The sequence below is a fragment of the Pteropus vampyrus genome, unplaced genomic scaffold, assembly GCF_000151845.1.
Source record: "Pteropus vampyrus isolate Shadow unplaced genomic scaffold, Pvam_2.0 Scaffold262, whole genome shotgun sequence".
In the NCBI taxonomy this organism is placed as follows: domain Eukaryota; kingdom Metazoa; phylum Chordata; class Mammalia; order Chiroptera; family Pteropodidae; genus Pteropus; species Pteropus vampyrus.
This window is the reverse complement of record NW_011889043.1, coordinates 15,303-37,339: the sequence shown is the minus strand read 5'-3', so window position 1 is coordinate 37,339 and position 22,037 is coordinate 15,303. Positions and strand designations below refer to the sequence as shown.

Below are 22,037 nucleotides of genomic sequence, written 5' to 3'. Positions count from 1 at the left end.
TCATGTGAAATAAATGGACTAATTTTGACATTTAAAATGGCAGTTTCATCTGGGGAGGGAGTGGAAATGGGAACAAGACTTTAAAGTTTGCTGGTAAAGAATAGAAGAGGTTTTCATATAACTTCTAAAAAGATTTTACTATCAACAAACATGTTTAACCTTTTGACAGGAGCAGCTTTAGATTATTTTTATCAGTGATAGCAGTATTTTTTTTATCAAGTTGTCTATGCCATGTACTTGTATTATAATAACATTCAAAACGGATATTTTAAATTTTCATTTTACTGATAAAGAATCTGAGACAAAGGTCATCCAGCTTGGAAGTGGCAAACTGGTTCACTAACACATCTGTTTTCTGTCAAAGTTTTGCCTTTTTCCATTTTGCTAGTCTTATCTTTAGAGATAGATGCCTAAGTAATAGAGGATATAGTCCTTGTATATGAAAAATTTCTTACCTAATTGAGATTTTAAGAAAACAAATAAGATATACCCAAGAAAAATAAAATGTAAAAATAGAAATTATGGTCCTTAATGTTGAGATTCTATAATCAAGGAAAGTTTTCCAAAAGAGTAGTGTTAAATAAGTAGTTAGGCAATAAACAGAGAGAAGCCACTTTACGATGGAACAGTGATACGCATCAGAACCAGAAAAATTGCGAGAGCACTTATGCATTTTCCACTGAACTTTTTACATGATGAAAAGCACAGTTGAACTAATAAAAAATTAAAAATTCCATTGTTCTTTATATGTATGGTTTGAGAAATTTGTCCTTTTTGTAATGACTGTGAATATCGTCTAAAACAGATTAGGTGTACTTGGATAATTGATTTAAGTAGTATGTTAGAACTTGGTTTAAATATTATTTTAGTTGATTGGTGGTATTCATATTTGTCTTAGAAAAGTTTTTGTGAAAATGAACATTCTGGATTGTTGCATAAGGGTGTGGTGAACTACTTGAGGTCAAATAAGATCCTTCTGCAAAATGAATGTATAAAACTTTGCTAAGATGTCTTGTTCTTCTTTTTTTAAACTAGGTTTCTTTTTATATTTAGTTTTGTTCAAACGGATACTGTAGGGTATTAAGAAAGGCAACAATTAAATATTTGAATAATTTTAATAATTTACATATTAATTCACTCTGTATTATAAATTCAGAGAAAAGAGTTGTCACAGGACACCTTATAGTATAGATTAAGTCGGTCTGTTGGCAGTATAATGGAAGACTATCAAACACTTGAGATGTGGCTGGTCTGAATTGAGATATACTATACAAATGGAAGGTAGTCTTGAGTTATGAAATAATTCTTTTGTTTGAACTCAAAATGCATTTCCCCACTGAAATTATGTTGAGCATAGTAGGCAGGTTCCCAAGCCTACCCTTTAAAATTGAATGCATTAATTACTAGGATTATTTTATCTCTGAGAATTGGGTATGTATCAGTGGAGACTTTCAAAGTAGGTAATAGTTGAAAATGCCTATTGCAATTTGATTTTCACTAGTTTCAGCCACTAGTGATGGCATTCATGACTGTGGGTAGGATTTCTTCTGCTGGGTATTGAAGTATAGGGATGGGGACACCTATGTGTGTGGAGGAAGTGTGGCACTGCTGGTATAAATCCGCAGTGATATTTCTCAGGGCTTTAGTTTACTGTCCTTCTTTTTCCTTCAGAAATAGGCTGCCTGGTTCCTTTTCTGTTCTGCTAGTTGTTGCCATATATGATTTCTATCATATATACAGAAGAACCATTTCTTCATATGTACAATAGGATCTGTACCTCCTGACAGAAAGAACCAACAGAAGACAATTTGAAGTACTGGTATGCCCACGTGGTCATTTCTGGCCATAAGGGACATAGATAAGTGATTTATGTAAGAACTGCCTCTAAGATGATTCAGAACATGAAGTAGACTGAGAGTCATAGACTTGTATTCTAATCTAGGCCCTGCCACTAATTAGTTGGTAACTTTAAGCAAACCATCTAATCTCTTTGGACTTTTTTTTTTTTAATGTGTAACAGTGGAGGCGGAGAGGCTAATGTTGGGTGAAATAATTTCTAACATCAGTTTTTCTTTTGAAAATGGGTAAAACTTTTAGCTCTAGGGGCTGACTGGATATAAATGTATTTAGTAGTTTATCTCTTATACTGTAAAAGCATTTTCTGTACTGTAATGCTGTGTGTCTTTTTTATTGCTGTAAATTTTTTTTTTTCTTTCCCCTTTGTGTCTTACTGTCTTGGCTTTCTTGGAGCTCATTATCTGTCCTTTCTGGAATCAATCTTCTTCATTTCTATTCTCATTTAATGGTAACTAGCGCCTTCTGCCCTCCTAATGTCATTGGCTAGAAATACCCAAGTCCTCTTTGGCTCAGACAGCGTCCCTTTTTTTTTTTTTTTTTTTTATCTAATCAGTTGCCACATCCTGTCATTTATACTACAGGAGATATTACCTGTCCTTTTCATTCCTGTTAACCTGTCTTAATCCAGGTACTTCGGTGAAATAATACAATGGCCTATTTACTTACCTTTTTTGCACTGCGCCTAGAATTTTCCTAAAGCAGAGGTCAGATTAGGTCAGCTCTCCTTAGAAATGTGTACATTGATTATGCATTGCCTATTTAGTAGTGTGGCATGTGAGGCCCTCCATGATTTGACATCAGACTGTCTTTTTTTTTTTTTTTTTTCAATTAATTTATTTTTTATGGTGACATTGGTTAACATAATCCAATAAGTTTCAGCTGTACATTTTAACAGTAAGGCATATATATATATATTTATATTATGTGCTTAGACTGTTTTTTTTTTAAATTAATAGACTTTATTTTTTAGAGTAGTGTAGGTTTGCAGAAAAACTGAGAGAGCCCCCATATACTATCCCCTTAGATTATCTTTTAAGTTTTGTCCTCTAACGTGCCATTTGCTCTAGCCAAAGTCATCTACTGACTTCGCGGTCATAATGCCTGGCTCCCCTTACTTATCCTGACGTCCTTCAGTGGGTCACGATGAACTTTTCATGCAAGATTCATTCATTTTCTATTGCTGTGTAACAAATCACTATGAATTCAGCATCTTGAAAAACACACATTTATTATTTCACTTTCTGTAGTTCAGGAGTCTGGGCACAGCTTAACTAGGTCATTAAGGTTTCACAAGGCTGTGATCGAGGTGTTATTTGAACTGCATTTTCATCTAGAGGCTGGATTGGGGAAGAATCTGCTTCCAAGCTCATTCAGGTTATTGTCAGAATTAATGTTCTTGTGATTGTATGACTGAGGGCCCTGGCTTTTTGTGGGCATTTAGCTGGAGACTACCCTAAGGTTATAGATGCCATCCAGTTCCTAAAATCACATAGTTCCTTGCCACGTGACCTTCTCCAACATTGTCACTTATTTCATCAAGTCTGCAGAATGTCTCTCTACTCTGCTCAGATGAAATCTTATATTATGTAACATGATCAAGGGAATGACATGCCATCACTTAAACTATATTTCGTTGGTTAGAAACATGTCGTGGGCCTGCATTCACTTGAGAGAGTATTCTATAAGGATGTGAACGCCAGGAGGGGGAGAATCACTGAAGTTCACCTTAGAACTTCACTGGAATAGACAGCACATTAGGATTAAGAATGCGTTATTTCATATCTCTGTACACCCCACTGGAATAGATGGCACATTAGGATTAAGAATGTGTTATTTCATATCTCTTCACACTCAAAAGAGTCAAAGTGGAGACCCAGAACACCTATCTCTTCCTACCCTCAACACTTGTCAAAGTTTATCAGGATTAATTTGATTATGTCCTTGATTCCTGTTTATTTCAGTCTCTATAAGAAGCCCCAGACTCCCAGGGCACTTCTTATCTGGATTTTAATCCTCATGATGTTCTGCACATTCCTTATTCTGTACTCTTCTATTTCCTTAATTTCTGAATCCTTCCAATGTGCTGTCTGGAAGTCACAGTCCATTTTTATTAAAATCCCCTATATCCTTATCCTTTGTTAATGAATATTTTGTCTTTTGCTCTGTAGAAACTGTCCTTTCTGCAGGGATACTTTCCCTTACAACCGTCTCAAAAACTACTTTTTCTCTCACAGTTCTTAGACAACTGGGCATAAAGGCAGGGTAGATGTCCTATTTGTTATTGCTGCTTCCAGACATTCTTCCTCCTTCCTGTCTTAAAAATATTTTTTGAATCTCATGTCATCAGATTATATTTGGGTACCAGCACTCTTTGTGGCTGTGATCCCTGAATTACTACTGCTTATTTCTCCTTTTAAAATTTTCCTAATTGTGATTGTTGGTTCACCATAACTTTCTAACACTACTCCTACTTTGAAATCTTAGTGGTGGTCTTGCCTCTTAGTGCCTTGACCTCATTTCTTCCATTGATTTTTGCCTTCCATGTCATCTCAAGTCAGTCACTTCCCTGGTCATATCCTAGACGCATTATAGTTGCTTACTTAACTCTTCCATAATCTTAATGTCACATATTTTTTTAGTCATTCCTCTAGTTCCTCAATTTCAACACATCTTTAAACTCTACCAGGACCTCTGTTTGTCAATCTTACCAACCACTGCCCTTTATCCACCTCTTATCTTCTTTCAGCTTAAATTCCACATTCAGTCATTGTAATCACTCCCTTGAATGTACCCTCAACTCCCTTGCCTTCCCCTCTCCCCTTTACTTTGACATAATTCCTTGGCTAAAACCCAAGTGCTGGTTAAATAGAACTCTGTCTATTCTCTGCCCATACCCTAGCAGCTAAATATGGCTAGAGAAACCACGCTGAAGGGTCTCACTTTCAGTTCATGACCAGCTCTGAATTGTACAGAATAGTCTAGTCATTTAGTTGACCACTCTCTTCTTCCTCTCTCATCTTTAAAATCTCTTCCCCTAATCTTACTCTCAGCTGATGACCTTGCGTATTTCATTAAGAAAATTAAATCAATCAATAGAGAACATCCACAGACTCCCATCAGCACATCCGCCTACATACCAGCATTTATATTGTAACCATATACTCTGCTTTTTTGCCTGCTATTTATAGATGAACTATCTGTGCTCGTGTCTAAAGCCGTTCCCTTTATTTGTGCACTAGATGCTGAACCCTCTCACTCTAAGAACTTTGCTAAATCGCCCCCTCCTACATCATTAGTTTTTTCACTTTCTACAGGATCATTCATATTATAAAAACATGTTTTCTCTCATATTAGAAAAAGATTACAAAAATTTATTCATGTATTTTAGAAGCTTTATTTAGATATAGTTAATATACCATACACTCATTCGACGTGTACAATTCAGTGGTATTAGTGTAGTCATAGTTATATAACCATTACCAAGTTCTAATTTTAGAATATTTTCGTTCCTCCCACTCCCAAATAAAACTCTGCACCCTTTAGCAGTCACTTCACATTTCCCCTCCCTCTCCAGCCCCAGGCAGCTATTAATTTACTTTTTGTCTCTATAGATTTGCTTATTCCGGAAATTTCATATAAATGGAATCATACAATATGTGATCTTTTGTGTCTGCTTTCTTTCACTTAGCATAATGTTCAAGGTTCATCTGTATTGTGGCATGTATCAATACCTCATTCCTTTTTATTGATTTTTATACCAGATTTTATCCATTCATCAGTTGATGGGCATTTAGGTTGTTTCCAGGGTTTGGTTGCTATGATCATTTGCATACTATTTTTTTGTGTGTGGATGTATGTTTTCATTTCTTTTGGATATATATCCAGGACTGGAATTTCAGGGATATATGGTAACTGAGTTTAATATTTTGAGGTGCTACCAGACTGTTTTCGAAGAGGCTGCATCATTTTACATTCCCATCAGCAGTGTGTAAGGGTTCTAGTTTCTCCACATTTGTTATTGTCTTATAGCTGTCCTAGAGAATGTGAAGCTCCTTGTGTTTTTGATTTGCATTTCCCTAATGGCTAATGATGTTGAACATTTTTTTCATGTTTTATTGCTCATTTGTGCGTCATCTTTGGAGAAATGTTCAGATCCTTTAACCATTTTTAAATTGGGTTGTTTTTAAAATAGGGAATTGTAATGGTTTGTTGTATATTCTAGATATAGGTCTCTTACCAAGTATGTGATTTGAAAATATTTTCTCCCATTCCGTGGGATGTCTTTTCCCTTCTTGGTGGTGGTCTTTGATGCACGTAAGTTTCAAATTTTGATGTAAAATTTATCTATTTTTTCTTTGGTTTTCTATGTTTTCAGTGTCATGTCTAAGAAATCATTTCCCAACTTCAGGCTATAAAGACTTACCTGTTTTCTTCTATGAGATGTATAGTTTTAGTGCCTACATTTAGGTTTATGATCCATTTTGAGTTAATTTTGGTATAATGTTTGAGATAAATGTTCATTCCTTTGCATGTGGATATCCACTTGTTCCAGCACTGTTTGTCGAAAAGACTGTTCTTTCTCATTGGATTATATTGACACTTGTTGAAAATCAATTGATGATAAATATAAGGGTTTATTTTGGGACTCTAAATTCTGTCGTGTTGGTCTGTATGACTATCCTCATGCCAGTACCACACTGTCTTGATTACTGTAACTGTAACAAAACTTTATCTTAACCTCGTTTCCCTTCTAGTGCATTTCTGGAATACCCTTCCTGGAAAAACTTTCTCTGCTTCCTGTTGCTGCAGACTTCCTGTGAAGAGTTGTCTACTTTTTTTTCCCCTTTAGTCCTTTCTCCTAAAAGAAACTTCAATAAGGGTTTTGCTTTCAACACTTTACCAAAATGCACTCATAAAGGTAGTCAGTGACTTCCGCATTGCTAAATCCAATGATAAATTTTCAGTCTTAGTCGTACTCCATCATCAGCACTGACACTTGATCACTGTCTCATTTTTAGAACACATTGTTCATTTGGCTTTCAGAGAACTTGAATTTTTTCTTCTCAGTTTCTTTTGCTGTTTCTCCTATCCCTTTACCCGCAGAGTTGGAGTGCACCAGGAGCTAGGCTTTGCTTCTCTTCTCTATGCTCACTCAAATGGTGATTACATCCAGTTTTATAGCTTTAAATACCATGTACATACTGATGACTCCCAAATTTACATCTTCAGCACAGACTTCTGCTCTGAACCCTGAACTGATATAGTCAACTGCCTACTAGGCATATCTACCTGGCTGTCTTAGAAATTGCAAATTCAACATGTTGAAAACAATTGAGTCCCCTACTCATAAACCTGCTCATTTTCAGTTTTTCTTATCTCTGTCCTACTGGTTGCTTAGGCCAAAATCTTGGTGGTGTTTCACTATTTCCATTTCCTTATATCTCTCATCATTTTGTCAGGAAATCCTGTTGGCTCTGCCTTAAAAATACATGCGGAACAGACCCCTTATCTACATAGCCACCATTGGCTTGAGCTGTGATCATTCCTTGCCTGGATTACTGCAGTGGTGGTTTCCTAACTACTCTCCCTCCTTCTACCTTTTTCAGTCTATTTTTGACTTGGCAGCCAGGGTGAGCTCTTAAAAAGAAAAGTCGAGCATTTTAGTGTTCTGCCTAGAACTCTTCATTAGCTTTTAATTTTCTTCAGACTAAAACCAAGAGTCCTTAAAATAGCCTATAGTCTGGTCCCTAATAGCTCTCTGATTTTTATCTCCTTACACTCTTTCCCTCATGTATTCCTATCCAGCACTGGTCTTCTTCATATATGCCAGGCATTCTTACTTTGCACTGGCTATTCCCTCTGCCTAAGATGATCCTTATATCTGCAAGATACCCCAGATATCTGCAAGGCTGACTTCTTCACTTCTGTAAAGTCTTTGTTTAAATATTGGCTTCCTTAACCACCTCTGTAAAACGATCCCCACTCCACTTTTTCTCAGGACCCCTTCACCCTGTTCTTGTTATTCCATAAAAATTACAGCTTTCTAAGATACTCTATAGTGTATTTGTTATATGTATTTTCTTCCATTGTTAGAATGTAAGCTCTGTGAAGGTAGGGATGTTTACCTGTTTTGTACATTAATGTATCCCAAGTGTCTGTAACTGTTTGTGTTATATTGTGGTTGATCAATAAATGCTTGAGGAATGTATGAATAAATATGTATGGTTTTGCTTCTGTTCCTTTATGTGCCTTTCTCTACTTGGAAACTCCCATCCTCGCATATCCCTTCTTTCTTCCTATTATGCACTGCCTCCCCCAATTATTCTAATCTTTAATAAAAGTCTTGTTTAAAAATGGTTATCTATTCTGATAAAATTATTTCTATTTGTCCTGATTCTGACATTAGTGTATTTAATTTTCACCACCCTTTGTGACAAAGGAATCTGTGTTAGGCAGAGCCACAGTCAGTTCTTGTTTGCTCAGAGACTTCGTTGATGAAAGCTGCAGAAAGTTTTAGGTTTCTTTTGGCAGTGTCACCATTAGGTGAAAGGATAGGACAGTGGTTTATAGAAGCTCTGAACTTGGTTGCCGTAGAGGGGAGTTCTCAAATTTCAAGGTGTTTAAGAATCACCCTGGGGAGCACACTAAAAATTAGAGCTTGTTCAAAATGCAAATCCTTTCTCTTCAGTCCCTAAGTTTTTGAATCAGTGTGTCCACAGTCAGAGTCAGCATTTTCAATAAACACTAGCAGTTCCTGAGGTAGGCGATCTAAGAACATGTTAGGAAAATTGCTTTTAGACTCTGAGTATACTTAAGAACTTTATTGGTTCACAGATGGAAAAGAAGGGGTAGGAAGAAACAAGGAGAAATTTTCTTAAATAGGAATTTAGAATATGGAAGGAGAACATATATTTGTTTATACATGGGAAAGACAACTTGCAGACATCCCATGCCTTGAAAGGATCTTTATTTTATTTTATTTTTATTATGGTGATATTGGTTAATGAAATCCAGTAAGTTTTAGATGTACAATTCAACAGTAAGACACACACACACACACACACACTGCATTGTGTGTTCACCTCTCATGGTTAGATTTCTTTCTGTCACTACATATTTGACCTCTTTTATCCCATCTACCTCCCTCCTGACCCCTACCCTTTGGTAACCACTAGTTTGTTGTCCCATGTCCATGAGTCTCTGCTTGTTTGTCCTGTTCGTTTAGGGATCTTAAATATTCAATCATTTATTTAATAATGAAACATCTTTGGAATTTCCAGTGTATAGTTCACTATGTTATAAAATAGTCCATCCACTGTTTTATTACCATGATTGTTATGATGTTCTTAATTCTGCTGAGCCAAAATATGTATCTTCCTATAATTTTTATTTAGTAGTTCTAGTTGAGTGCTCCAGAGCCACACAGAATAAGCAAACATAGTAAGGTAATTTGTGTTATAATATAAAAGAACTAGAAACAACCTAAATGTCCATTGATGGATGAATGGATAAAGAAAATGTGTCTGTGTATATATCTACGCATACACACACACACACACACACACACATATAAGTATACACACAGTGGAATATTATTCAGCCATAAAAAAGAAGGAAATGTTGCTATTTGTGAGAACATGGATGGCATTATGCTAAGGGAAATAAGTCAGACAGAAAGACAAATTCCTTATCTCACTTATATGTGGAATCTTAAGCAAACAAAAAAACAATCCAGCTCATAGATAAATGAAGATTGGTGGTTGCCAGAGGCAGAGAGTGGAAGATAGGGGCGGGGGCGTGTCAAAAGATACAAACATCCAATTATAAAATAAGGGGATATAATATATAGCATGGTGCCTATAGTTAATAATATCGTATATTTAAAAGTTGCTAAAAGAGTAGATCTTAAAAGTTCTTGTCACAAGAAAAATTTTGTATCTATGTATGGGTAATGGATGTTAAGTAGACTTACTGTGGTGATCATTTTGCAATATATACAGATATTGAAGTCATTATGTGGCACACCTGAAACTAATATAATATGTCAATTATACTTCAATAAAAAGTTAATAAAAGGAATTATAACTCCTTTACTTTCAGAGATATATTTTAAAATAGTCTTTTTCTAACTTGTGAAATTTTATCCACCATGGGAGCAAGATATACAGCCTTGCTGTACTAGACTTTTTTATTCTGCCCCCAAGGTCGCTTTACTACTATTCTCCTGCCTTGTCTCAGTATTTTTCTGTAATCATCTCTGCACCTTCTGCCTTTCTTAATACTTAAGGTTTTTCCCAGGGTCTGTCAGTGCAGACACAGTTTCAAGGTTGTCAGAAGGAAAAGAACATATCTTACTTTGATACATCCATTGCCCTAGAGTGTCTTCCTTTTTCTACAGATAAGTTGACTTTCCTTTTATATCTGGAGTTTTGATGAAAGTGAAATGAAGATGTTATACTCAGAGTATACAGTGAGGCAGAAAGATATTTCTTCTTGCATCTCAGATTTTCCTTCTTTTATCATTTTTCTTATTCCTGAAGTAGAAATTCCTTTAGTGGGGGTCTGTTGGTAGTAACTCTTTCAATATTTTTCATTCTTTATCACTTTGGTTCTCAGAAGGTAGCCTCATTGGACTTGAGTTCCACGTTGACAGTCACTTTCATCAGTTGGGCTTCCACTGTTGCTGTTGAGAAGTTAGCTCTTAGTCTTATTGACATTTCCTTTTTTCTTGCTGTTTTTAAGATCTCTTGTTCTTAGCGTTTGCTCTTTCACTGTGACATGTCTAGGTGTTACTTTATTTTAATTTGGTGGGTTTTAGAGTTTTGAACCGGAGGATTCGTGTCCTCACATTCTGTTTAAATATTGTCTTCCTCATTCTCTCTGTTCTCTCCCTCTGGGACTCTTAGTTTTTTAGACCTTCTCACTCTATTGTCATCTCTCTCAACCTCTCATTTTCCTTTTTGTTCTCTCTTCCACATTCTGTGCAGTTTCTTCAGACCTACTTCTATTTTTCGTAATTATCTTTTCCTCTTTATGTAGTCTTCTCTTTGACTTGTCTATTAAATTTAAAATTTTGATTATTACAGTTTTCATTTCTAGAAGTCCTGTTTTAAGATGATGTTTGGTCGGTTCTGATAGTCTCTAGTTGTTCAGTCATACTTTTATTACCCTCTTTTATTTCTTTATTAAACATTTTATTATTTTTTTGGAAATATCCATTTTATATTTTGTATCTGATAATTACAATATTGTGAGTCTTATTTTGTAGTTTGTATGTCTGTGGGCTTGCTCTTATAGTGGCTTGTTTCCTTCTGTTTAAATCATGAACCAAAGTTTCTTGGAGCTTTATCTGTGAAAATTCTCTGAAGCCTGGTTTTAAGTTTGTTCCTCTACTTTTGCCTGGTACCTAAGGTCACTACCAACTTGGGATCCATTGAAATGAAAATTTCAGCTTGGATTATTTTGTCTATATATGGGTAATATGAAAGTATGCAAGTTTGGTAAGTTTTTGATTAGGAATTCTCAGGGAAGATTTCTGTTTTTTTTTTTTATTTTGCTTCTTTATCCAAAGTTAAGAGGAGGACAAACAAGTATTCCTACTGTTTCTTTCTGCGAAGCTGTTTTTTCCTTATCCACTGAGAATGTTGCTTTTTAGGGAGACCTGGCTTTGTGGAGGGATCTCAGATTGATTTTACCTTGCATTGTTTCCCAAGTTTTGTCTCTGGTTTATTAAGCCCCAGTGATTTTGTGAATGGCATGGCATCAGGGTTCTTCTTTGTTTGGATTTGCAGTTTTTCCTACATCTGGCATCCCAGGATTTCGTCCTCTTAGTTATGTATTTAAAATATTATATAACTAAAATTTGATCTGACATTTTTAGGTGCCGTGTATGGGGAGAGGGTTCTCTACATATATGTGGTCTGCTGTGTTGCCTGAAACGGGAATCTTGAGTGGATTGTTGTATTAATTTTCTTTTTACTCATATGTGCAGAAGTGAAAAGTTGGAAAAGAATTAGGGGTCATCATCAGAATAGGTCTTTAATAATTATGGCAAGAGCTGTACTTGTCTTGAGGTGGCGAATTACATATGTTGTGGTTGAAGAAAATACTGGGCCACAGAGCCGACAGGGATCCAGTGAATGTCTACAAATTTGAAGAAATTATCAGGATAACAGCTATCAGTGCTCTTAGAGATTTGTACTTAAATACTTCCTGTTACTGCTATACCACAGGCAACTGTGACCTCAGATATATCAAATTACTAGTTCTAACCCAGCCTTCATCCTTACCTACTAATTTATTGTAGTTAATACCTCATTTGTTACTTAAAACATTAAACAGTAAAGAATTTATAGTAAGGTTTCAGCTGGGTGAATACTTGGGTAATTTCTTCTATGCTTTTCCTGAAGTATGCTGCCAAACTAACTTTGGCAGGCATTTTATTTGGTCATTGTTTTGTCATCACTACATATTAAACCAAGAGATTGAGACTTTAGGACTGTGCTTTTTTAGTTGGAGAATAGTTAGGACTGATTAGCTTCAGTGTTTCTGCCTATTCATATGATATATTGGGGTGGAACAGAGAATTTATAATTCTTTGGGTAACAAAAGATTATAGTGGAGATAGAAAAATACAAGAAAAAGCATTTAACCCCACTATCCAGAAATAATCACTATTAACATTTTGATATATTTTAATTATATTTTAAATAAAAAATTGGGATTACTGTATATATACAGTTTTGTTTTATAGCTGGCTTTTGTCATTTATTGGTACAAGCATTCTCCATTTCATTAAATATTTTTCAGAACTTTTAAATAGGTGCATGTTATGTTCTACGGATGTGTCATAATTTAAACATTTTCCTATTGGGCAATTGAGTTATTTCTAACTTTTTGCTTTTATAAATAATGCTAGTGAACATTCTTAGCATACACACATTTGTGCATCTCTTGGATTATTTCCTTTTGATATTTTAAAAGGCTGTTTATGGGTCAGAGGGTTTAAATACTTTTGTGGCTTTTACATGTAATGCCAAATTGTATTCCAGGATTATTATATGAACTAGGCTATATTATATGAACTAGGTCTCACTCTCAGTGTATGAGAATACCCATTTTACCACAACTTTTCCAAAATGTGATGATGATTTTATGGTAATAATCATTTAAAAATGATTAGGTGAAATGTGCATTTTTTTTATTATTATTAATGAGGTTGACTTTTTTATGTGTTTATTTTCCTTTTGTGTTTCTTTTATAAGTTGCCTGTTAAATTTTTTAAAATGCGTTTTCCCCCAGTAACATGTTCATCTATTTCTTATTGAAATGTACATATGAAATGTATTAAATAATTGACTGTTTTATATATTGCTAATTATTATTTGGATTTTTGCCTTTAAGTCTTGCTTATGAAATATTTTATTATCAAAGTGTAGCATTAGAGGTAGCACCCAGATTGAAGAATAGAGAAATTAATGAGCTTGAGAAAACAGGGATAGAGAGCTTAAGCAGGTTTTGCCACACATTTGACTGTGAGAAGATAGGAGAGGAAGAGAGGCAGTTCTCGGCATTTTGCTTTGTGTTAATATTATGCCTTTTGAAAGAAGTTAAAGTTGGATCTCTATGTTGTGTAATTTGCCCTTTTCTTAATCTTTGTAGCCTCCACCAGGCAATGTGAAAATGCCTAATGTACCCAGTACCCAACCAGCAATAATGAAGCCAACAGAGGAACATCCAGCTTATACACAGATTGCAAAGGTTAGTTCTGTTACGTGTGTAAATTAATATTGGAAATTACTATATCAGTATCATTTACAATACTAATATCATTTCAGATGAAAATAATTCTTTATATGTTACATTCCTTATTTAATTTTTAACTTACTTTTGAGTCTGGATTAGCTTCCTTGTCACCTCTATAGTGCTCATTCTTCTTTTGCGGCTTATAACATTTACTTTATTCCGTTATTAGCAGTTACTGAATTCATATATTATCTTGGTGTACAATTTGTATAGAGAAATTTTTATTGCCTTTGGTCTCACTTTTTAAAGCATGATACCATTACAGTAGCAATGATTGAATAATATTACTGGAAGAGTTATAATGGGTTAGCAAGGGACAGTGATAGGAAAAGAAGGTGGACAAAATATGAGAAAGGGAGATGAATGGGATGCCTAGTATCACATAAAGATAGATGGAGTTATAAACCAGAATTTCTTAGCCATATCCTTCTTTCACTTCATAATTTTATAAAATACAAGATATTATATATTCTTGCATTGGAAACCTTATGTACCATTTAACCCAATTCATAAGAGCCAATTCAGTTCCCCTTTTCTTTTTCTGTTTTCTTCAACTCTTCCTTTTGTCTCTGTTCACTCATTTAGGCACTGAGGTCACCTTAATTTTATTTTCCCAATTATCTTAAGACTCTGATTACTCTTAGAATTTGTTTTAGCCCTAATGTGCCCAACATTCCCACTGAGGGTTTTCATAACCAAAAAACCAAAATGGGAGCAAGTATCTCCATAATATTTTCTGAAACTGTAATTTTTAGTGAATTCCTGTATTTTGGAAGAACATTTGAAATAGGTTTCCAACATAGTAGAGAGAGAAGCAGGATATAGTGTATCAATGTTATAATACTTTATACTTATGACAACCTAGTCACTTATTATTTTTTGTTCAGGAACATGCCTTGGCCCAGGCTGAACTTCTCAAGCGCCAGGAGGAACTAGAAAGAAAAGCAGCAGAACTAGATCGTCGAGAACGAGAAATGCAAAACCTCAGTCAACATGGTAGTATCCAAAGAAGTTTGAAATGAAAATAACTTAAACACTTTAAGTTATACCTGCACTAGCTTTAGGTCATTTGATTTGTGGATAAAACTCTGTCCTGTTTTCCTATTCTAGCAAGGAGTTCAGACACAGCAGATTTCCTAGTTGATACTGTATAGCTCTTTGATCTTTGTGATTTGCATAGTCTTTTGATAGATTAGAACAGCGTTAGCCTTATCACACAGAAAGTGAATGTGACTATGATAATTTTGGTTTATTCTAAGGCCAGGAGCCTTTGATTATGCACTTGGGCAGTCTTTGGGTCTAATGAGGCTTGATGAGTAAATGGGAGTGTGCCCTACATTTTACTGACTCTTCTGGTTTATTCAGCGCTGATTTAAGTTATCTTCCTCTGTTCTAACAAGTATATTGTATCTGTCAAAGCATGTTAAAAAAAATGTCTGTGGTCACTCTAGGAAGCCTGGGGTATTTTGATGATGCCAAAGAAAGAAAGAAATGCTGAATTCATTATTTGCTATGAAATCTATTCAGGCTATGACTTCCAGAGGCCACTTCAAGGGAGTATTTTAAGGAAAGCTAGGAGTCTCTGGGTAAAAAGTCATTGTTAATATGTCTGGATGTTGATGGATGACAGGTCTAAGACAACAATAATAAATGATCTGTTTCTTGCTTATCTTAGAATGTGTAAGCTGGGGGCCTCCTGAGGATACGTTTATCCTGGGCCATTTTTTGTTTGCGACATCAGAGACAGCATCTCTAAAAGAAACTAAAGGTTTAATTGAGATCAGTGTTTCCGAAATACCTCTATCTAAAATCTGTCCTATTTCCTTAGTGTTGACTCATACAGGTTATTTCTATGAGACATATTTGAATGAAGGTTGTAATGAAGAGTGGGAAATTAAGAATTAGATTTGCTATATGTTATACAGTGAATCCTCAGTACAATTATTTGAAGGGTGATATAGTTATTATTTTCACTTTTCACATGTAGAAACAAAGTCTTCAGGAGGTTAAGTAAGTTGCCCAAAGCCTCTAGACAATAATTGGCTAGGCATTTCTGTTTCAGAGCCTTGCTTTTTACTGTTGTGCTCTGCTGCTTGTCAAATGAGCATGAGACGTATGAGAAATGCATGAACTACATACAATTTGAAAAGAATGATAAACAGTGGAGATATGTTGGGGAGAATCAGAAATAGGTCATGCTTCTTTCTTTCCACTATGAAAAATTTCCTGGTGTATAAAATGTATGTAAAATCTGATGTTTAAAAATTGTGGGATTGTAATATCTAAAATGAGAAAATGGCCTTTAGTTGCTATTTTTACCCTCAGTTTTTAGTGTTTGATTAATTTTAGTTTTTTATTTACCTCTCACCCCATAACCCTGGTCTCTTCCCCAAGCCCTATTTTCAGTCTTATTTCTTTAGACATATTTTTTTTCTCTCATAGTTTAAATTTGTTTTTTCCTCTAGGTTTTTGAAGGCAGTTTAAGTCCTTAGCTCCTTTTCATGATTCTTTTATGTCTTCTTATAGTTTTTTATAGTTTTCTTACATGTGTCTTTTGGGTATTATTTTTTTGAGACTTTGAGATTGCCAAATCTGATACTTTGGTGTTGGTTAATCGTGTTTACTTCATGGAGTTAACAGTAGAAAACTCGAAAGATTCAGAAGCTGGGTCTTCCCTTGCCAAATGGGTTAGGAAATAGATTTAACTTGTTTGAGGAAGAATCGTAGAGATTTAAAAACTGCATGGCCTTCATGTGAGAGCCAGACTCTTGAGACTTTGAAATAAATTTGTTTTTAGGGCAGAGTCACAGGGTAAGTTCTTGTGTTCTTTTTTTTTTCCTTGTTTTAATTGTATATAATTATAATTGGCTCCTGCTAAAATTACATGATATGCCACTGGAAAATTATTTTACCAACTAATGTTTTCTAAAGTGATTCTGGGAAAAATTTTGAAAGACATAAAGCTTGGCTTTCAAAGTTTTCAAGAAATGTAGAGATATAGTGTTATATTTGTAAGACACCTATTAAAAGAATAGATGTTTTTATTTATTATGAAACTAAAAAAAAAAGCACATATTTGTTCTAATATAAATAACCTTTTTTTTTCTTTTTAATTTGCAGGCAGAAAAAATAATTGGCCACCTCTTCCTGGCAGTTTTCCTGTGGGACCTTGTTTCTATCAGGATTTTTCTGTAGACATTCCTGTAGAATTCCAAAAGACAGTAAAGATTATGTACTACTTGTGGATGTGTGAGTATAGAATAAATTATATATTTGTTTAACAAAATTTGTATTTTATTGTTAATCTACCTTGCATTGGAACTCATGTTAAGGATAGTATTGTTAACTGGTCTTTTCCTATAGATCTTTTAATTTTCGGAGTGAAACATATCCTATTTTGGTACTTCAAAATTGTATTATATATGACATTCTAAGTTCTTAGCTATGGAAAACCAGTATATTGAGAATTGGCATTCTTTAGAGGAAAGGACTTCTCTGTCACAGAAGTAGAATTTTACAACAATTCTTTTTCCTCGAAAAATCTTATCTAGGCAATATTTGCTCTGAAAAAATTATGTATACCATTTTATGCAAATGAAGGTCATTAAAATTTTTATTAAAACATTATGACTATTTAAAAGGAACATGAAATATTGTAATAATATAAACTAATTTTTTTACAGCTTTGAGCACAATTTACACTTCATTTTCAAGTGGGCATGAATAGTTTTATTATTGAAAGTAATATAAGATGTTTTATTGAATAGGACGTTAGGACATACATTTTAGGCTGTGATGCTCACATTGCTTTGAGTATAATTACAACTCATGGAATACTAAAAATGTCAAGCTGTTAACAGTTTGCTGTATTTACACAAATTCCAATTTATTCTCTATGTCATTTTTATTCCAAACAGGAATCTCAGCCCCTTTTAATATCACTATGTCAGTAAGAGAGGTAGCTGTCACAACTTCTCACCTGCACAACCTCTGAGTTAATGAACAGTTTGTAGAGTGCATTGTTGATGAAAGAAATTGTGTGTGTTTTTACTGTGAGATTAGGGAGCCTTTTTTCCCGCCTCTAAATATATAAGATAATTTTCTTCAAAATCTTTTGGAAGCATTCTTTACACATGTGAAGTTGTTCTGGAATGTGAGAAGTGATTTCTTATGGATAATACATTTTAACTTTTAGTTTCTTCTTGAGATTTTATCGTTGATTTCATACCTTTTGCTGAATCCCCAGTGTCAGTAGTATATATTTTTTCTATTAAAGGATTTGATTCCATCCATGTGTGTACTTGCTAATCAACTCATATTTTATTTAATATAATATATGCATATATATATAATAATTTTTAATGGGCAGAAATTGGCTTAGCATTTTAGGTTTAATTTCTTTGACTTAGTGAAAAACATATTTTTGATGGGGGAAATAGGGGTTGGAAGAAAATTCAATAAGGAATTTAGTAAATAGAGATTGAATTGGGAAGATGATTAATTTCAACTGAGTGATTAACAGCTTTACCAATGCTGATTGTTTTAAAATAGATCTGTTTTGTCGTAAAAATGTAAAGCCTTCCGAGGTTTTTGGAAATAACATAGTTGGCTATAGTTTTTCTTAATCCTGTTCAGTTGGCAGAATCTGTTAAGTGTATTCAAAGAAGGCTCAAGATTCTAGTTTTACGGTTTTGATTTAAGAAGCATTTCCTGGAACAAATGCTTCTTCAAAAATTATTTCTCATTAATGTTGAAATTTGAGTTAAAATGTTCTGAACATTTAAATCTTTAGGCAGAGTATTAATTTTCTCTCTCTCAATCTTTTGAATTCTGTTTTTAACAGAACTACTTTTATTTTGAGGCAATAGATTTTGAGTAAATTTATTAATAAGCTAGCTTTTATGAGAGTTAGAAATACTAATGGAGAGGTCTAGTACCAGTAATGTCTCTAAATTTCATAGAATATAAATTATTTAAATAGGGTATTTTCAGGAATTGTCAACCTGTTAAATTTGGAGTTGACTAATGCTTTCACACTGTAATGATAATTATGATAGAGAACATTTATTGCGAATTTACTTTGTGCAAGGCACAGTGCTAATCACTTTATATACATTGTATTATTAGATTGTAACCACAGTGTGAAATAGGTACTACACTATCTAGTTTTATAGAGAAACTAAAGCTGAGAGAATTTGAGTAATTTATCCAAGATTACACAGCAAGTAAGGTTGGAGTTGGATAGCTTGACTCCAGAGCTCAGAGTCTAGACTTCCATGTCATACTATCACAGAGTACCAAAATGAGGAAGTAGTTTACATTTTTAAACTCAAATATGATGAAGATAAACTTTTAAAGATACCTTACTCGAAACAGATAATTTACTCGATAAAAGAACTGAAGCAATTAGAAATAGCACTGTGAAGTAAATCTTAACCTCTTTGAGTGTACTTTAGAATTTAAACAAAGAATGAAAGCAAGCTAGTTACGTTAAAGACCATTTAGTGAAGAAGATAATATACTATTATAAAGCTGTTTGTTAGGTGTCTGTATAGTAATGCAGAGCTTACCAAGAAGAGTATTGTAGTGAAAGTTGCAAATTTAGGTATACTAATACCAGATTTGAGTGCTTAATAACACAAATTAAAAATTTTATATGAAGAGGAGTCATTCATCTTTCAAATCAGGTTAACAAAATGGCTTAAATATTTCATTAGTGTCATGCCTGTACTTGGAATCCAGCAAGTAGATTGGAATTGGACTGAAGTTAGCAATATAGAATCATGTATTAGTGTCATGCCTGTACTTGGAATCCAGCAAGTAGATTGGAATTGGACTGAAGTTAGCAATATAGAATCATGCATTTTATATTATCTTGCTTTTCTGTGTTTTTTGGTCCCAGTATAAGTGGATTGATTGTTTAGTAAGTAGGCCTAAACATTTTACTCTTCATTGGGGTACAAATAAATGACTGTTGGTTACTGTGAAAACATTAAAAAAAACTTTTAATAGATTACACGAAATTAAATTGATATTTTTATCTATACCTAGAAGAATTATTGTGAACTTTAATATACACATATATTCTCTTTCTTTCCTTAAGCAGGTTAGTAGATTAAGCTTTTAAAATGATCTCTTAAAGCTGAAATTTGAGTTAGAATGTTCTGAACATTTAAATTTTGTTTAGTTAGATGCCATTTAATATTACAGAGTAATACTTTTCTGTCTTACAACCTTTTGAATTCTGTTTTTAAGTCTGTACCAGAACTACTTTTATTTCGGGGCAATAGATTTTGAGTTAATTTATTAGTAAGCTAGTTTTTATAAGAGTTAGAAATCCTAATGGAAATAAAGTAGTAAGAGTCATTCTTGTGTAATAGAATGGAATGGAATTTTAAAGCTGGAAGAGTTCCTGCTGACAAATTGAAACATACAGAGGCTGATTAGCTTAGTAGTATTATATCACGATAACCTAGGTGTTTTCCTCTGTAGCTTTTTCCCATATTCTAAAGATTGTGTATTTATCTAGTTGTTAATGAGAGCAAAGTAGATGAGGCATCCTAGAATGTGTGTTTTTGACCTGTTTCATTATTTTATTTGATTAATAATTTAAAGAGATTTTTAAAGTTTATTTTAATATATGTTGAGGTTTTTTAAAATTCTGATTCACTAGGTTTTCCATTTGTTTTTTTGTTTTTAGGCAAAGCACAGAAACAATTTTTATTAGTGTTTTTCACTCAACATTATATTTTAAGCATTTTTATATTTCTACATTTATTTTTAATTGAAGTAGTAGTTGGTATATTTTTATTGTATTGATAATTTACATTGAAAATTATTTTAATTTTTGAAAGAATTTATTTCCTTTAATAAATTTGGCCTGCGAATAAATTTTCGAAAGCCCTTTTAAAAGTAATTATAATGGATAAATGTGGTTCTTTAGGATCATAATGTAGTTAGATGTTACTCTGACTTTCATTTTTGGTCTGTTAGGGAAAGTAATTATTAATAACATATGAAGAGTTTGCCAAGATCTGTTTGTGTTAACTAAAGAAAGGTCTGCCATAGGAGCTGAAATGCATCATAGTAGTGTACTTTTTTTTTTTTTAAATACGTTTAATCTTCTATCAAAATCCCAGGACTTTAAAAAATTGGACAACTCAAGATGAATTAATAATCCTCATAGATTGAGTATATAGTCAGTGGAAATTTCTGCTGTACTAATATTTTAGTCTATTTTAATTAATTTTATTGCTTAAAAATGTTGTAATGAAACTGTACAGGGCACTTCTCTGGTTTTCTCTTCTGTGTGTAGTCTGCTCTGGGAGAAGTCTTTAGCCCCACTCTGTAAAAGTATGGTTCTGAGTGTAGGATCTTTTTCCTCCCAAGTCCTGGTTCTTCTTTTCCTGGCAGGCACTACTTCTCTTCTTGGGCCTTGGATCCAGAGACATATCACATGTTTCTTTCTCAGGGAAGACCTTAAGGTAGTGCTTCTCTGGTTGAGCTGTGTAATTACTCATTAGAAGAGGGCCAAAAGAATTTTTGCCAGTGTATGTATTAGGACTCCTTTTCCTGTTATTACTGTTTTCAAATCAACTGTGTAAGAAACAGGAATGTTTTGAAAAATGGGTAGAATACATTTGCTCTTATGAAGTAATTTTTCATTTATAATTTTTGTTGAATTAACTTATAAATTGAATGTAAATGTTTCTTTTTCTATTTTGTTTTTTGATTCCACAGTCCACGCTGTAACACTGTTTCTAAATATCTTCGGATGCTTGGCTTGGTTTTGTGTTGATCCTACACGAGGGGTTGATTTTGGATTGAGTATCCTGTGGTTCTTGCTTTTTACTCCTTGTTCATTTGTCTGTTGGTACAGACCACTTTACGGAGCTTTCAGGTAAAATGTGTGTACATTAAAATATGCTCTTTAAACTCTGTAAATAATTTGTGGTACATCTTAAAGGGAAAATTGATGCAGTTTCATTTTCAAACTTTTTTTCTTGTATAACATACCTTCACAAAAGGACATGTATAACATGCCCGTGTATTTATTAGGTTTTGTAAATCATAAAATCTCATTCATTTCTCCTACTTGAGAAAATGAATGAAAAATGAAAAGTCTTAAGTCTTAATATTTGTAAAAGATTTTATTCCATATGATACAATTGACTTTAAGGAAAATTTTATTCATTGCCCCTTTCAAAAAAAGTCATAAGTGATGATTATAACCTAAATCTTAAATGAACCTAGGTAAGGTAAATTTACATGTGATGTTTAAAATGAATCACTTTCACCTAGCAATTTGGCAGTTATTTTCTCTGTGTGTTCATTTTTGGTTTTTCAAAAGATGGCAATATTTAAACTATTTAGAC

The 22,037-nt window shown here is 33.7% G+C and overlaps 1 protein-coding gene across 2 annotated transcripts in view; it reads left to right on the top strand.

Moving 5' to 3' along the window:
- SCAMP1 (secretory carrier membrane protein 1) overlaps window positions 1-21,601 on the top strand; it is a 54,038-nt gene extending 32,437 nt beyond the window's left edge. Inside the window, exons 2-5 of one of the 2 annotated variants that reach the window (XM_023520426.1) lie at window positions 13,519-13,617; window positions 14,550-14,658; window positions 16,783-16,911; window positions 21,403-21,601. In XM_023520426.1, coding sequence (XP_023376194.1) covers window positions 13,519-13,617; window positions 14,550-14,658; window positions 16,783-16,911; window positions 21,403-21,566 — 501 coding nt within the window. In that variant the 3' untranslated portion in view covers window positions 21,567-21,601. The remainder of the gene's footprint in view (window positions 1-13,518; window positions 13,618-14,549; window positions 14,659-16,782; window positions 16,912-21,402) is intronic. The other variant, XM_011375118.2, reaches the window with a different exon arrangement.
- Window positions 21,602-22,037: the final 436 nt, after the last annotated feature.